The sequence below is a fragment of the Pleurodeles waltl genome, chromosome 3_1 (assembly GCF_031143425.1).
Source record: "Pleurodeles waltl isolate 20211129_DDA chromosome 3_1, aPleWal1.hap1.20221129, whole genome shotgun sequence".
Lineage (NCBI taxonomy): Eukaryota > Metazoa > Chordata > Amphibia > Caudata > Salamandridae > Pleurodeles > Pleurodeles waltl.
The window spans coordinates 1,630,043,510-1,630,061,136 of NC_090440.1; the positions used below are offsets into that span (position 1 = coordinate 1,630,043,510).

General features: G+C 43.1%; 1 protein-coding gene across 1 annotated transcript in view; it reads left to right on the forward strand.

The window, feature by feature from the left end:
* Window positions 1-17,627, forward strand: part of LOC138285403 (collagen alpha-1(XXVIII) chain-like) — a 196,383-nt gene that overhangs the window by 173,164 nt on the left and 5,592 nt on the right. Inside the window, exons 33-35 of the mRNA XM_069225287.1 lie at window positions 9,385-9,617; window positions 13,640-13,736; window positions 14,183-14,263. Coding sequence (XP_069081388.1) covers window positions 9,385-9,617; window positions 13,640-13,736; window positions 14,183-14,263 — 411 coding nt within the window. The remainder of the gene's footprint in view (window positions 1-9,384; window positions 9,618-13,639; window positions 13,737-14,182; window positions 14,264-17,627) is intronic.

Consider the following 17,627-nt stretch of genomic DNA (forward strand, 5'->3'; position numbering starts at 1 on the left):
TCCCATCGTCGATCTTGCGCTGCCCTAGACATGTCAGACCTTACTGAAAAAGACCAACCATCATGTTTAAAGCCCTGTACTTTAAGAGCCTCTGTAAGAATCTGCTCCTTCACTTGATAAGAGGCAAAGTTAACCAGAACTTTCCTGGGTTTATGTCTGTTTGGGGTTCCTCCTAAATCCAAATGGACCCTTTGTATTTCCAAATCCAAATCAATAGCAGCAACCATGGGAATATGTTCTTTAATTAAGGCTATAATAAAACCTTTAATATTGTCTCCTTCCATTCTCTCCGGGATATTCAAGAAACTAAGATTTTTCCGTCTGCAGTGGTTCTCCAAGGATTCCAGTTTATCTCTCAGGTCTTTCTCATTTTGTTTTAAAGCGTGAAGCTCCTGCCTATTAGCCTCCACCTCAGACTGTAGGCCCCCAATAGTGGACTCCATAGCCCCTAATCTCTCCGTCAGATTGGTGATTTTAGCATCAAGACTATCGCAGACTCCTTAAATTTTAACCTGATTAGCCTGAGATATAGCAACCTTGTCTCTTATCTCTTGCAAAATAGATTGGAGTAAAGAGTCTGTATATGTTATACTGTTCCGTGCTGCCTCCACCTCCTGTAATACTGTGGAGTCCCCTCTTGGCATAATTTGCCTTATCTCTAAAGTGGCTGAACTCTGTAGTGAATCTAACGGAGTAGATGTTTCTTCTGCTTCCTCTGCTGTAACGGTGTCCATATTTGCCAGGGGTGTGGACATACTCTGTTACATAGAGGTATCAATCTTCTCCTGCACCTTAAAAAAGGACCTGAGTGAAGGAGTAATTTTAGTTTTCTTAATGGTAATTTTCGCAGTACCTCCTGTCTCTCTATTATGCCCAGCAAGCAAGGTTTTATTACTTTGAGATGGTACCCCCCCTCACAAGATGCAGAAATTGTAGAAATTACCTTTGTTAGCGCGCTTAAGCCCAATGACTACCTGCGAGTTAGATGTAGCTGGCAGGGGTCCCAAGTGATCAGATACAGATCCTGGAGAAGGGTGATTTCAGCCACTGCTGCCATGTCCTGGTCCCAGGTCTTGATGAGCGTCCGGGGGTCATACAGATTTGTCCCACCCGGGGGGGGGGGCTGGCTGATCCTAAAGGAATCCTTAATGGTAAAGGGCTCTAATGGTAGCCCTCTGCCCAGCTCCTGCTTCAGCTGGGGAAATGCCGGTGGACAGCCTGTGCTGGCTCTGCCCCAGCCACCCCGGTAATGTACCTTGGCCGCCGCCCCTCTACATCGGCGGATAGTCCTGGCTACCAGGAACCAGCATGGAAGAGATGCAGAGAAAAGGTGTTGCGCTGCCTCAACCTGCCCGGAGGGATCCCCTGACCACGGGCGCCCACCCGGCTCGGGCATTTCCATCACTTTCTTGGACGGGTCTCTGAAGATGCGAGAGACCGTGAGAAGCTGTGCGGGAGAGGTGAGAGGGCTTCCGAGGCTTCCGAGGGTTGCAAGAGGGCGGGGGACTCACAACCAGCGGAACTAGCTGGCTGCCATGTTCCCGTTCCGAGGTCAAATTCACCTGTCTGAAAGTTCTTTATTTTTGCAACAAACTGGAAAGCTATGTAGCATAATTGGGGTTCTCTGTTATCCCCTTCGCTGCCAGGCCTTTTCCCCCCTCCTGTGCTGAGCCTTTTTTTGACTATTTGGGGCAGTTCGCACTTAGGCCCTCATAACTTTTTGTTAATATAAGCTACCCACGCCAAATTTGCGTCCTTTTTTTCCAACATCCTATGGATTCTAGAGGTACCCAGACTTTGTGGATTCCCCTGAAGGAGACCAAGAAAGTAGCCAAAATACAGTGAACATTTGTTTTTGTTTTTAAATATGGGAAACAAGGGCTGCAGAAGGCAGTTCGTGTTTTTTTCCCTGAAAATGGCATCAACAAAGGGTTTGCGGTGGCAAGATCACCATCTTCCCAGCTTTCAGGAACAGGCAAACTTGAATTGGAAAACCCAATTTTTCAATACAATTTTGACATTTTACTGGGACATACCCCATTTTTACTATTTTTTGTGCTTTCAGCCTCCTTCCAGTTAGTGACCAAAATGGGTGCGAAACCAATGTTGGATCCTAGAAAGCTAAACATGTCTGAAAAGTAGACAAAATTCTGAATTCATCAAGGGGTCATTTGTGTACATCCTAGAAGTGTTTCCTACAGAAAATAACAGCTGAAATAAACAAAATATTGAAATTGAGGTGGAAAAAACAGCCATTTTTCTCCACGTTTTACTCTGTAACTTTTTCCTGCGATGTCAGATTGAAAGCAATATACTGTTACGTCAGCTGGACTCTTCTGGTTGCGGGGATATACAGGGCTTGTAGGTTCATCAAGAACTCTAGGTACCCAGAGCCAATAAATGAGCTGCACCTTGCCATGGGTTTTTATTCTATACCGGGTATACAGCAATTCATTCGCTGAAATATAGAAAGTGAAAAATAGGTATCAAGAAAACCTTTGTATTTCCAAAATGGCCACAAGATAAGGTGTTGAGAAGCAGTGGTTATTTGCACATCTCTGAATTCCGGGGTGCCCATACTAGCATGTGAATTACAGGGCATTTCTCCAATAGATGCCTTTTTTACACACTGCCTTATATTTGGAAGGAAAAAATGTAGAGAAAGACAAGGGGCAATAACACTTGTTTTGCTATTCTGTGTTCCCCCAAGTCTCCTGATAAAAATGGTACCTCACTTTTGTGGGTAGGCCTAGCGCCCACAAAAGGAAATGGCTCAAAACACAGCATGGACACATCAAATTTTTTCACATAAAACAGAGGTGTTTTTTGCAAAGTGCCTACCTGTGGATTTTGGCCTCTAGCTCAGCCGGCACCTGGGGAAACCTAGCAAACCAGTGCATTTTTTAAAACTAGACACCTAGGGGAATCCAAGATGGGGTGACTTGTGGGGCTCTGACCAGGTTCTGTTATCCAGAATCCTTTGCAAACCTCAAAATTTGACCAAAAAAACACTTTTTCCTCTCATTTCGGTGACAGAAAGTTGTGGAATCTGAGAGGAACCCCAAATTTCCTTCCACCCAGCGTTTCCCCAGGTCTCCCGATAAACATGATACCTCACTTGTGTGGGTAGGCCTAGTGCCCGCGACAGGAAATGCCCCAAAACACAACGTGGACACATCCCATTTTTTGACAAAAAACAGAGGTGTTTTTTGCAAAGTGCCTACCTGTAGATTTTGGCCTCTAGCTCAGCCGGCCCTTAGGGAAACCTACCAAACCTGTGCATTTTTGAAAAAAAAAGACCTAGGGGAATCCAAGATGGGTTGACTTGTGGGGCTCTGACCAGGTTCTGTTACCCAGAATCCTTTGCAAACCTCAAAATTTGGCTAAAAAAACAAGTTTTCCTCACATTTCGGTGACAAAAAGTTCTGGGATCTGAGAGGAGCCACAAATTTCCTTACACCCAGCGATCCCCCAAGTCTCCTGATGAAAATGATACCTCACTTGTGTGGGTAGGCCTAGCGTCCGCGACAGGAAATGCCCCAAAACACAACGTGGACACATCCCATTTTTGACAGAAAACAGAGGTGTTTTTTTGCAGAGTGCCTACCTGTAGATTTTGGCCTCTAGCTCAGCCGGCACCTAGGGAAACCAACCAAACCTGAGCATTTTTGAAAACTAGAGACCTAGGGGAATCCAAGATGGGGTGACTTGTGGTGCTCTGACCAGGTTCTGTTACCCAGAATCCTTTGCAAACCTCAAACTTTGACTAAAATAACACATTTTCCTCACATTTCGGTGACAGAAAGTTCTGGAATCTGAGAGGAGCCACAAATTTCCTTCCACCCACCATTCCCCCAAGTCTCCTGATAAAAATGGTACCTCACTTGTGTGGTTAGGCCTAGCGCCCACAAAAGGAAATGGCCCAAAACACAATGTGGACACATCACATTTTTTCACAGAAAACAGAGGTGTTTTTTGCAAAGTGCCTACCTGTGGATTTTGGCCTCAAGCTCAGCCGGCCCTAGGGGGGGGCAGAAATGGCCTAAAATAAATTTGCCCCCCCCCAACGGGGTCGCTTCCCCTGCGTGACACTGGCGGAAAAAAAAGATCCCCGGTGCCTAGTTGTTTCTGCCCCCCTTGGGGGCAGATTGACCTAAAATCGTCCGATTTGCCCCAAGGGGGGGCAAAAATGGTCTAAATACAATTTCCCCCCCCCCAGGGGAGCGACCCTTGCCTAATGGGTCGCTCCCCATCTAAAAAAAATAAAATAAAAAATTGCCCTGGCGCCTAGAGGTTTCCGCCGGGGGCAGATCGGCCTAATAACAATAGGCCGATCTGCCCCCAGGGGGGACAGAAATGGCCTAAAATAAATTTGCCCCCCACCCCTCCAACCCCCCATGGGGCGCGACCCTTGCCTACGGGGTCGCTCCCCCTGCGTGACATTGGCGCAAAAAAAAAAGATCCCCGTGCCTAGTTGTTTCTGCCCCCCTAGGGGGCAGATTGACCTAAAATCCCCTTGCGTGACATTGGCGCAAAACAAAAACCCGGTGCCTCGTTCTTTCTGCCCCCTTAGGGGCAGACTGACCTAAAATCCGCTGATCTGCCCCCAAAGGGGGCAGAAATGGTCTAAATACAATTTCCCCCCCCCAGGGGAACATCCAGTCAAATGGTTGCAAGACAGACAGAACTTACCAGTCTAATAATGGTGCTTAGGTGGACTTGCAGATGGTCTGCTGCACCTTTCTCCTGTAAGTGTAACTAGCAACAGAGTCTGTGTAGAGACTAATTTTTTAGTAATTGCAGCACCGAGGAGATTTTAATAAGTTTTGAAATGGCAGGAGCAAACATGTCTGTTTTTCCAAACCATGTATAACAGACATAGCTCATTGTGATATGTAGAATATGAACTAGATCTTCTTTGTAGACACTGCTTTGCTGTCCAATGAGCTTTAAAGACATGCAAAGTTACTCATGAACACAGGCACTTCATGATAGTTTGAGCTACAGAGCCAACGAAGGACCTGCAATCAACAGCACAGTGCCAATTTAAATGGTGTGTCTAACTAACCGATTTACTGACAAGTCTAAATACCATTGAAGTGTCATCATTTTTAGGCCAGGCTTCAGAGTTCAACTGTTAACAAGATATATTTGTACCATATACACAGAGAACTTTGGTTCCACCTAGTCGGAAAGTTACTCACTTCATGTAATTGGCCATTTGGTGTTTGTATTATTCCATTTTCCAGGAAGAGTTAACATTAGAATGCATGAGGGGATATTTTAAATCTGAAAAGTACACTCAATAAACAAGTTCTTTGTCACTTCTTTACTCACCTATACATTTTATACAGAAAGCAATTCTTTTTTGGAAGTTTTCCCAACATTTAAGCTTTACTTTGTTAAACTGTAGTTATGCATGCAACATATGTAAATACCCTTGCAGAATGCTTGTGTTTACATGCGTTGGCACACTACATCAGGGTTTTTTGTCTTTGCCAGTGCTTATCCTTCATGCAGGAAATATTCTCTAGAGGAAATCTAGTTCGCAATGATTTCCATTGTTACCATTGATCTTCTGGCTCCACTGCATTATTAGGTATATAGTTAAAAACCTATGAAGAAAGAGTCAAATTTAGTCAGCACAATGAGATATGTAATACATCCACAGTAAGTACAGCTCATGCTGCCTGCATGGCCCCATATCACTAAAACAGAATAAAGGTAAAATAAAAAACCCTATATGTCAACTCTATGTCTGCTTTTCCTGATGGTATGGCATGATCAGTACACTAACACCCAGCGGCACAGAATCCTGCCAGTCCACAGCTAGGACACTGAGCACCTGTTACTGTCCCAGGAATTTAACAGGAAGTGAAGCAAGGGAAAATAATGGTCTAGTACAGGCCGTCATGGCAACAGCTTACTTGAAAAGGGTAAGAAATAATCTGAACACTATTTGGGCAGTGAGAAAGTGTAAATGACTACTGCAGAATGCAAACTTCCTACCTCATGACAGAGGCGTGCTTGATCTACAAAATGTTTCTCAATGCGTCAAAGGGTGCACTGGTAAATAACTGTGTAGTAAAGATCCATGCTTCAGTCAGCCCTTTGAATCCCTTCCAGAAACACATTGGAAGTGCAGTTCTTTGGAGGACAGGCGTTCTGTACAAATATGTGCACAATCATGCATGTACAATGAATTATCAGGTGTTCAATGACAAGCGAATCTGCATCAGGCCCGGTTCCAGGACTTTTTATATGGGTAGCCCAATGGCGCATTCGGGTGGGCCAATGTGGGCCCAATTTTTTTTAGTTCTGGATGTAATCTACAAGCCCTAAATGTACATCATATCTTCTTCCTATCAGGCATATAGAGAATATAGAGAGTTATTGGAGAGTGAGAGATGATGTCTATACTCATCAGTCTAAACCTTCAGAATTTCCAGCAGATTAGACTTCAACACAAACACCTGGATACCAAGCAGACTGTAATAGTAGTGCAAGCTTAAGGAGGCTCCTGTTACTACACCCAAGCCGTGACATCTTCACAATAGGACAAATGGCTATTTATTCCTTGCAATTTTCCCAACACGTATTTGAGGTTGAGAGTGATTCTGGCCTTCAGGTTCTGGATGTTCTTCAGCCTCCTGATGAGGTGCTTTTTGATCCCAGCATAGAGGCTGTTCTTGTAATCTAGTTTGATGGTGACAAGAGTATGGGTGATGGTTTTCAAGGAGTGACTGGAAGCCATTTGAAAATCTTCCTTAGCATCTTCAGGGTGTGGAACATGAGTCAGTGATGGGGTTCACTTGGGCTGTGCTGTCAAGTTTGCAGTCATTGGCAATCCCTAGATTGGTGGGTGGTGGAGAAAGTGGGGGGGAGTAAGCCCTAGCTCCTTCACCCACCAGGTTGAGTCACATGAAGAGGAGCTTTCCCCAAAGATCACAACTTTAGTCTTGTTGGTGTTCAGTTTCAGATATTTGGACTCCATTTATCATTCATCTGCCATTGTGATCTCTCTCTCTCTCTCTCTCTCTCTCTCTCTCTCTCTCTTTATATATATATATATATATATATAGAGAGAGAGAGAGATCGAGATCACAATGGCAGATGAATGATAAATGGAGTCTTTCCCCTATAGCTGAATCTGCCTAGAATCTCTCTCTCTCTCTCTCTCTCTCTATATATATATATATATATATATATAGAGAGAGAGAGAGAGAGAGAGAGATTCTAGGCAGATTCAGCTATAGGGGAAAGACTCACTGATACCTTTGTGTGGCTTGCAGTTTTAGAGACCCTGATTGTAAATGGTGAAAGCTTCTGCTTGTGTATCTCTTGTATGTGAGATTTACATATGCACATGCGCTGTTTGATTAAGTATGAGTGGTGTGTGTGTATGGCCTGGGGTGTATTTGCGTGTGGGTGTGGCCTGGGCATTCTGGTGTGGCTGCTTTCATGTGCAACGTTCATTTGAGCCTGGTGTGGCGTGCTTGGGCATAAATAAGCTTGGGCCTAAACATGGTGTTTATGCATATGGTAGGTGCCTTTGTATGGTGTGGTCTGTGTTCATTAAATATCAGATGGGTTTACAACATTAGATTGATAAAACAACACGATAACATATTTGAGTCAAGCAAACAGCATGTATTTTCTGAATGTGTATGTGATGCAGCTGTGGGTCCTGAAGGCCGAGGAAACCACAAACTCTGCAGCTTCCTTTCAGGGATCATCAGCTGGGTGAGCTCGCACTGTAACAACAAACCTATCAAACCCAGTCCAATGCAGTGAAATGTAAAAAGTAAACAAGCTATTTAGGAAATATGAGTAGATGAAATTAGGTCCTAAAAATTGTATATATTTGGTTTTGATATAGCTGTATAAAGTATGTTCTATAATGTACACATCAACTATCCATTTCTCTGAAACAAATATATATACACACGTCTGTGTGTGTGTGTGTGTGTGTGTATATATATATATATATATATATATATATATATATATATATATATTAGGTAAATTTGGATAATTAGCATTAATGCCACTGTGTGTATATCGTGCCAGGTTGCAAAACCAGTGAAAGCCCTTTATTGAAGTCACTTTTGATCAGGCTAATTGTGGGTACATGTGATTATACAAATTGTAAGATCAATATAACCAGGGCCACTGAAATTATGCGGCAAATGAAGACCAAATTATATGGCAGGGTTGACTAAATTAAGAGGCAAGAAAAGACAAATTATACCGGATAATATGGCACATTTTGTGATAGTATTCCTTCATTATTTTGTCTTTTTTACAGTTGTTAGCACTGTATTGGAATACACTGCACCTCATTACGTGCATGTTTAACACCTACATACAGCAATAAGCAACAGAAAGCTGACCACTCAACCATTGCGATGGACCTTGAACTGCACCCTAACACATGTTGCAGCATTTTTAGTAATGTTTGATCCTTTTGAGACAGAATTTTTTTTTTTTTAAATCTGCAGAATATGAAGTAAATGACAAATTATATGGCAAATGCTGCAAATCCATAATTATGTGGAAAACACCAAAACCATAAAATTACATATTGTCAGCGGCCCTCACTATAACCTAGGAATGTATGGGAACAAGATATCAGATTATGAAATGCTCATATTTGTCACCCAGCCTACTGCTGACAATAAATTCAGCACAGCACAATATTTTACTTTAGTTAACACAGTTATTTACTTTACTAATGCATCTGGAAGAGAACAGACAGACAAGCATACACTAGTAGGGATTGCAACTCCACATTAAGATTCAGATTTAGAGTTCGATAGACCGGCTACTACTTCACAAAACATGACCGATATTCCATGTATTATATACAATTGCACTTGTGATACAGCAAGCGGGATATTGGTCACGGTTGTGAAAGTGCAACCCATCTGCTGAACTCTAAATCAGGACCTAATTCTTAGCTAATAGGCAGACATTTATAATTCCATCTTGGCTGCTCATCCAATTAGCCATGCACTACTGCTATCTGAATAGTCTAATGTATGCACCATCCTACAGTATATTCCTGGGCGCTACGTACACACAGACTAAAATACATAAACACTCTTAGAACTCCCACACACACCCATAATTGAGGTGCAGAAGGACACTCACAGCCATAGGCCCTGGGCCTCTGCAGCTGCATCTTTGACAGGTAACCTCCCACTTTTTCCCAGCCCCCCTGCTAGAACCAGGCCTGATCTGCAAACCAACTCCAGTGTCTTATGTTGCTCATATACACTCTGACAAAGGATTAGTACAAATACATAAATAAAATTAGTTGTATGCCTTTTGCACAACTTGTCATGCGCCTAACCCTCATTTTGTGATTTTTATCTTTTTAAGCTTTGCAGTCAAAACTGGTTCACCAGTTTTGTGAAGATGAAAATGGAGCCTTGATTTATAATCGAATTGGGAATGGCATGCTTCCCAATAAAGTACCTTTTCCTCCAGGAGGACAAATTCCCATGCTTCCCGTACTTCCTAAGCGGATTGATACTGTTGTGCCAATACCCGTATCCTCCGAAGTGCCAGGAAGAACCGAAACCTTTGTCAATCCAGCCCGACCAGTAATTCCGGTATGACCAATTGCTTTCTGGTATATAAATTAATCATCTAAATTGTCATTATTTGCTGTGATTTGACTGTGATTATCACTTTCATTTACAACTCACTCAAGTGGGTAAGGAGTGTGTATGTACGTAGATTGGTATTTCAAAGTGCAAACTTATTTGAGAAGGATTGAAGTGCTGTACAAAACAATAAGGAATGATTCAGGATCATGTACAAAGGAGTACAAATGGAGTGGATTGGGCAAGTTATTCGATTGGATGTGTACCAGAGATATTAGGTATTGAATGCATCCATAATATCTTTCTGCTGGCAAGACGCGGTTGGAAATCAAAATATGGCAGGTTAGCCACCAGGCCCCATTTAGACACTAGCAGACTTCCTGCCAACCCACCAGGTCAGGAGAGTCCCTGACATCTGAGCCCTGGTGAAGCACTGCTCACCACATTTTGAAATCTCTGTCTACCGGACAAGGATCTCACTATCTAGAGTGCATTCATTGATTATCTCTGTGCTTAATAGCATGCAGAGCAGCATGCTGAGCTAGTGTCTTAATTTTCAGATTCTCGACAAATATTTTTGATTCCTATAAACTCTCAGAATGAGTGTCTGTGCAAAACACAACAATCAGTTGACCTGACGGGCGAGATGCTTTCTTACGGTAGGTGGATGTTACTCTAAGTCACCTGGTGGGCCCAGGCAGGGAAAGCCACCCTGCTGTAAGCAACATGGGATGACCATCACTGTGACATGGAGGACCAGTAGCAGATGAGTTTCCAGGTCATGGGTCTCCAGAGGCGCAGCCAGCTAAGACACTACTGGTAGAAACCCTATAGTTCTACCACCTCTAAATGGGGAAACAAGCAATTTGGAGGCTTTCTTTATTTTTTGGCAGATGTGTCATATCTACCAACCTCTAAACAAGACCCTTTGTCTTTACAGTGGTACTCTCACGATACATAGATGTAATTTGTGCCAGGGAAAAAGATGACTAGCTGCTTACCATTTTGGATGCCATCTCCTCCTTGGAATTCAAGGGAAGACAACAGTAACAACCAACAGTTAAGCTGATATCAGAAGACAGTAGTCTCAAACTGAAACGGTCAAAACAGAGATTGTACTGGTTGAGCCATCATATTTCTAGGGCACCAAGAGTTTTTTCTATGGCATACAACCATTTTTGAAATAATTATCCCCATTTGTACTTTGGTCATGGTAATAATTTTGAATTCCAGATGCAGCCTTTGCTCCCCTGTTGGAGCAGTGGTGAGTACTTTATTTTTTAGCTCTGTCGGTTAGTAAGTATTAACACCTTATATGTGATGGAGGATTAAAAGGGACAGCTCTGGTTCGCTCTCTGAATTCGTGTGTACTTTGATATAACATTTTTCCCCAGTCCCAAGCTCAAACGTGGTGTGGTACCTACAACTCGATTGAAGATGTCTTTTGCCACAAGCCAACAAAGGTCATGACCCTATTAATGAGGGGTGAGGGACTTATCCTCTGTGCCCTTTGATGGTTTCCAGTTCTGTGACTTAGGAAGTTCAGGGCTTTCTACTTTATGTAGAATTGGCTTCTATCCTTTTGTCAGACAAGTCAAGGGTCCATCAAGGAGAAGCATTTGCAATGCAATTCTTCATTGACATAGAAATAGTATTCTACTTACCTCAGCCCCAGTTAATTTATGGAGACACTGTGTAAGACCTAAGTTTAGCCCAATGTTGGCTTTTGGTAAATAAAATTAATTAAGCAGACTGGTCTTTCGATGTTAAAGAGCTCTCTGATGGGAGCCTAAAAAACAGTTTAAAAGGAGACAGTGGTAAACTCATAAACCATATAGCTCCTCTCACTCAAAGACATCAAAACCACAAAGTTCCATGGCCTCGTTGCCATGGCAAGTGTCACTGTACAAGTTTTGTTTTCCTCAATCTTATGCGAAGGAGTCACGACTCAGTCGCAGGCGACACTGTGAACATCACTTTGAAATTTTGCCCATCTACATAATGTCCATAGATTTGCCCTGAGCAGAATATATCTAAGATCTTTTTTCATTGCGACACCTCATAGCAACTTTTACGCTTTCCATATATGCCACAGCATCCCTTCAATTTGGGGACATATCACAATTCGCAGAGGGGTCAAATGGCATGCTCTACTGCAACAGCATGTCTTTCACAGTGTTGTATTTGAGGACTGCAACTTGCCTTTTTGATGGCGCAAAGATGGACTGATTGCACAACTCTGTCTCTAATCCAGTGCTTAGGCATGATGTATCTGGACTGGAGATTCTCGGTCGGACTCTTGATGGATAACTCACTTATCTTATTCATGAATACTAGTTTTACGTTTTCAAACAATGGGGACATAGAGTCTCTGCAAGGGCTCCCTAAAATTGTAGTGACCATCAATTATCTTTGGTACTACATCCTTTTATTCTGTGCGTATTACTAAATTAGTTGATTGACAATGACAGTTTTATCATCAGCCTCAAGAACCAATTTACAGACATTCATAAATAGTTAAAAATATAAATGCCAAAAGAAGAACATTTTATGCCCACTAATAATTCGAATTAATGGCATGAGATCTTGTAACCAATTTATGAGTGGATCAAATAGGCAGTCAAAACTTAGTCAAATGTACCATTGCAATGTTGTAGTAAGAGCCACTAGCTGCACGTGATGTGAAAACTAGAACAAGTAATTAGTAACATATATGTAATCATCATGTTCGCCTGGTCACCATGAAAACACATGATAAATAGTTACTTTACTCAATTTAAACTGTCTCGCCCTAAAGCTTTCCTAATGATGTCTTGTTTTGGAGACTGGCCATTTGTTAGTGATGGGGAGGTCAAGACTTGTCTTTGCCTCCACTGCAGGACCTTCTAAGAGTTTCTCAGTCATGGACTTCCCGACAAGACTTCACCCTTTGACCTATTTACTTTAGTATAGTACATGCCAGGACATAGTTTCACTTTGGGACACAAGGCGAGAGTAGTGTTTAAGCATGAATTAAGAGGCTGTCTGACTAGGAGCTCCTCTTCTTCAGTATTATAATAATACTGCAGCTGCCCAACACAGATGTTACAACTGGGATTAGAAAATATTATTAATATGATATACAACCTGATTCAGTATTCCAAATGCTGGAGTCTCCACTCATTGCTAGTAAGGTGTTGTGCAATGCACTGATGACATATTAGAACCATCATGTACTACCACTCACAATATGGAAGACCTTATCAGATCATTTTCCAATTATTATTGGGCTCTAAAAGCTGGAGATGTAGGTCAATTTCTGCAGACAACCAGTGGCCTGAACCCCCGGTGCCCACGGACGACCCAGCTGCACACATAGTTCAGATCCTACTCTAGTGCTTCTAAATTGTACTGCAAATTTTCTGGCAATAGAAACCATTTGTTTAAAAAATGACGTCCGATAGTGGGCATAATATAACAAATGCCTCTCAAAACATTGTATATATACATTTTCTCTGACATAACTACTGGGTCCTAATTTGGATTTACAGATATATTGTCCCATTTGGTGCATATTTTGAATTAATAATTCCAATGAAGGTGTTCTTTGCAGATGAGATTTAGGAAGCTATATTCATGTCAGACAATATTCTAAAAAATTATATTCTGGAAACAAACTTACATAATACAATGCAACCAATTCTGGCATCTGTATCTCATAGAATGGCAGGTCAGCACTATACCAGGGGTTTGCTTGGTCGTGGGCGAGTACCACTGGTGACTAAAACAATTACAATTTAAGTGTGAAGCTACAGTATCTTGTGGATGTGGTTTGCTGTGACTAGGCTCTCTACAACTGGGCAACATTATATTTTAATATTTCAAAGATGGTTTGACATGTTGACTATTTCTGTAGTATAGTTTCCTCAATTCTATGTTCGGGTTTTGACTGTAGTGGTGGTTTTGTGAATGGATCCTAGATTTTGTATTAGTTGTGTTTGAACTTCTGTGCACAAACAGCTGGCAATAAAATATTGTCATTTTTCCAGATCAGGGAATCTTCTGATATTGTTTATGAGGACGAAGATGACTATGATGAAGAAGAGGAGCTGGCACCACCGGTCATTCCTGTTGTCATAAACAAAGGTAAAAGATAAGTGTTCTTTTTTGGTACTCTTATAAAATATGGCAATTTGTTAAAAAGCCACCTTCGGGCTCTTTGGAGGGTGGGCTGATGCAGTGGTAATGGTATAATGGAAAATAGTTGTTGGTGAAGGATCAAGACCATCTGTTTAAATGTTGAATACATAATGTTGAATGATAATAGTGATGGCTTCAAAGAAAGAGCACACTGAAAATTCTGTAGTGTCCATTGGACCAGTGGGTCTCATGTGAAAGAGAAAAAAGTAAGACCATGGACCATGACCTTGTATTCTACAGGGGCTACATGCTGTTTAATACGTTCACCTTTTTAGCTGAATAGCTGGACTGCAAGGAAAACAATAACTGGGCAGCTCCAAAGTACACCTACAGCAGTTCTATTTCCTACAAAATTAAATCAAGGTATGTTTTTATGTTTCCATTTTTTACAGAAATAATAATATCACCCCCATCCTCTTCTTCAACATCAACAGGGTCATCAACGTCCTCTATATCTCTCAGGCCTATACCAGGTATCAGTCTATATTAATTTTAATTACATTTAATTTATTTTGTTGTACTGATTGGACTAAAAGTGGGTAAAATTATCACAGCATGTTGCTGTGACACTTATGGTATTGTGAAAAGCCTCAACAACTTATTTTTTCATCATGACTATAATGATTGCGGTTACATATTAACCATCCGACAAAAAGGGATATTAAAAGTACATCACTGCTATGCAGTTCCAGATACTTTATTTAGACGTGAACTTAATTTTGGATGCCCAACAACAGACAGATTGTTGGTGGGAATGGGAGTAGAGCTAAGATGATGAAATATATTTTACAATATATTGGATTCATACAGTAATAACTAAGTGTGGCCTGATCAGCCATGGAAGTCTCTTGTAAATTGGCAGCTTGCTTTTTGTGGTGCTCTGGAATTTGAAAATGGAGAGAAAGCAAAGAGGGACTTGTTAGTGTGATCTAATTGTGGATGTTCTTCACCATACTATCAATATGGTGGATTCTCTACCAGCTTTATTGTTTCATTCAGAAAAGTTGAGTATTTCCCACTACCACTCAACACTAAGGGCCCCATTACAAGTCTGGCGGTAACTAAACCACGAGACTCGTGGATGGCGGTCATAGCAGTCCGACAACAACACATTACAACCCTGGCGGCTGGGCTGCCAGGGAATCGCCAGCTCCGCCAGGGCGGTGGCAGCAGTTCTAATCCACCAGGCTCTGCCCTGGGTATTATGACCCCCTTCTCTACCAGTAGTTTCATGGCGGTACCACCGCCATGAAAATGCTGGTGGAGAAAGGGTGCAGAAGGTTCCAGAGGGGTCCTTGCACTGCCCATGCAATTGGCTTGGGCTGTGCAGGGCCCTCCCTGGCCAGCACCCTCACGATGTTGACTGTCTGCTTTGCGGACAGTCAACATTGCGAGGGTGCTGATGCATCCTGCGCTCTACAGCATTGCTGCGGGCTCGAATACAAACCGGAGACAATACTCAGTTTCCGCCCGCTGACTTAGCGTGAAACTCTTAATGGGGCCTGGGGGGAGGTAGCCAGTATCGAACCAACCCCCCATCAGAAATTCACCGGACGGTAATCACACCCTAAGTCAGGCTTTGAAACTCTGCTGGGAATCATGTTATAAAGCAATGCAGGAAAGAGGCCAAATTCTAGATTGTAAGCAATGACTGAGAGACCTGCAAAAGTAAACAGGTTTAAATCAAAATCATGTACACTCATCTTGGTGATAATGGCCGGAGCATAAGGTAATTCTCACAGAAAGAACTGTAAAGTTAAACACATATTTTTTGTAAAGACTCTGTCCAACTTCAATTACAAATGTAACAACATAAAAAGTACAGTGCACAAAAGTGAAGAAAATCAGTTGTAGTGATGGAGAAAACAAAAACCATTAAATAGTAAAGAGAAAAAAAAAACATAATGCTATTAAATGTGGTAGACGTAGACCCAGGGGTACGTTTAAGCACAACTGCTAGCACATGCTGTCAGTTTGAACTTAGTAGCTTATCACAGTTTTTATCTTCAGAGATTTTTTTCCAGTTGGTGAAGCCCAAAGGCTATGTGTGATGAAGACTTCAGGATATCTGGGCTGAGGTTAGTTGGACATTTTAGGTATCTTTGTCCTGGTAAGTTCTCTGGAGGTGAATTATTTTTCAGCTTTTTTTAATTCCATCAGGATGTTGCAGATTACATTTTTATAATCTGCTCCTGGAGCCTCAATTTGGATTTTTTTAAAATGACAATTTAATCCCATCCGGGTTGTGCAATATCTGATGGGCTTGCATTGTTGCTCCTTTCATCTGATGGAGGATTTGTTTACGAAATCCAAAGTTCATTGCAGATTCCTTACACCAGTACACTAAGGCCCTCATTCTGACCCTGGCGGTCTTTGACCGCCAGGGCGGAGGACCGCGGGAGCACCGCCGACAGGCCGGCGGTGCTCCAATGGGGATTCCGACCGCGGCGGTAAAGCCGCGGTCGGACCGGCACCACTGGCAGGCTCCCGCCAGTGTACCGCCGCCCCATTGAATCCTCCACGGCGGCGCAGCTTGCTGCACCGCCGCGGGGATTCCGACCCCCCCTACCGCCATCCAGATCCCGGCGGTCCGACCGCTGGGATCCGGATGGCGGTAGGGGGGGTCGCGGGGCCCCTGGGGGCCCCTGCAGTGCCCATGCAACTGGCATGGGCATTGCAGGGGCCCCCGTAAGAGGGCCCCTACATGTATTTCACTGTCTGCTGCGCAGACAGTGAAATACGCGACGGGTGCAACTGCACCCGTTGCACAGCTTCCACTCCGCCGGCTCGATTCCGAGCCGGCTTCATCGTGGAAGCCTCTTTCCCGCTGGGCTGGCGGGCGGGCGGAAGGCGACCGCCCGCCAGCCCAGCGGGAAAGTCAGAATTACCGCCGCGGTCTTTTGACCGCGGAACGGTAATCTGACGGCGGGACTTTGGCGGGCGGCCTCCGCCGCCCGCCAAGGTCAGAATGAGGGCCTAAGTATTAAAACTTTCAAGATTGGATTCACAGACTCCAACTCATTGTCTCTTAGTTTTGATTGGGTCCCCACAAACCAGCTCTCAAGACTTTCCATAACCCACCTGGTCAACTGTGACTTTCCAGTGAGGCAACAGCTTATTTTGTTCAGCACTTTCTGCAGCCTACAACCACAGGGATATCTTATATTGGGATGAGCAAGTTCGAGTGACCGAACCTCAGTGGTTTTTGTCCTGAGGGTGATTAGTGGTCCCTGGAGCAAGCCTTGGAACAAGACATCAATATGGAGGTAGGAGACTGTGTCCCAGGGTTCTTCTTCAGGGCTGTAGCTTGACTGTTTCGACAAATCTAATTATTAGTAAGGAAGGCTCTGAAACAAGGGCCCATTAATAGGCAGCAAGGCCCGACTGAAAACCAGAATTAGGTCTGGCAAAAATGTTCAAACCAGATCCACGCTGCAAGAGGCTGAAACTAAAAATGGGCCACTGGTGCACATTTTGGCCATAGCAGCCGAGTTAGCTATGAAAGCAGTCCAGTTGCCTACAGCCTTCTGGGAAAATGTCAGCGTGGCAGACAGACTGAACGGGCCGGTCCTCAAATAGAATGAATGAGGCCTCTACCAGTTGAAAATGGTAGCTCAGAGTTCCAAGAATAGGTAGTTCTCTAATTTACAAAGAGTAAAGGAGTGTCCAAGCAAGGATCTACGTGGTGGATTGGTATTGTAAGAAGTCAAATTATGCAATCAGTGCAGTTGGTGGCCAAGTAGATCACTGTCAGATGTTTGGCCCGACTGAACAGGTATGATGTGTACAAACTACAAAGAGAGAGCTGAGCTCTCTTTAGGCCATACACTGCCATTT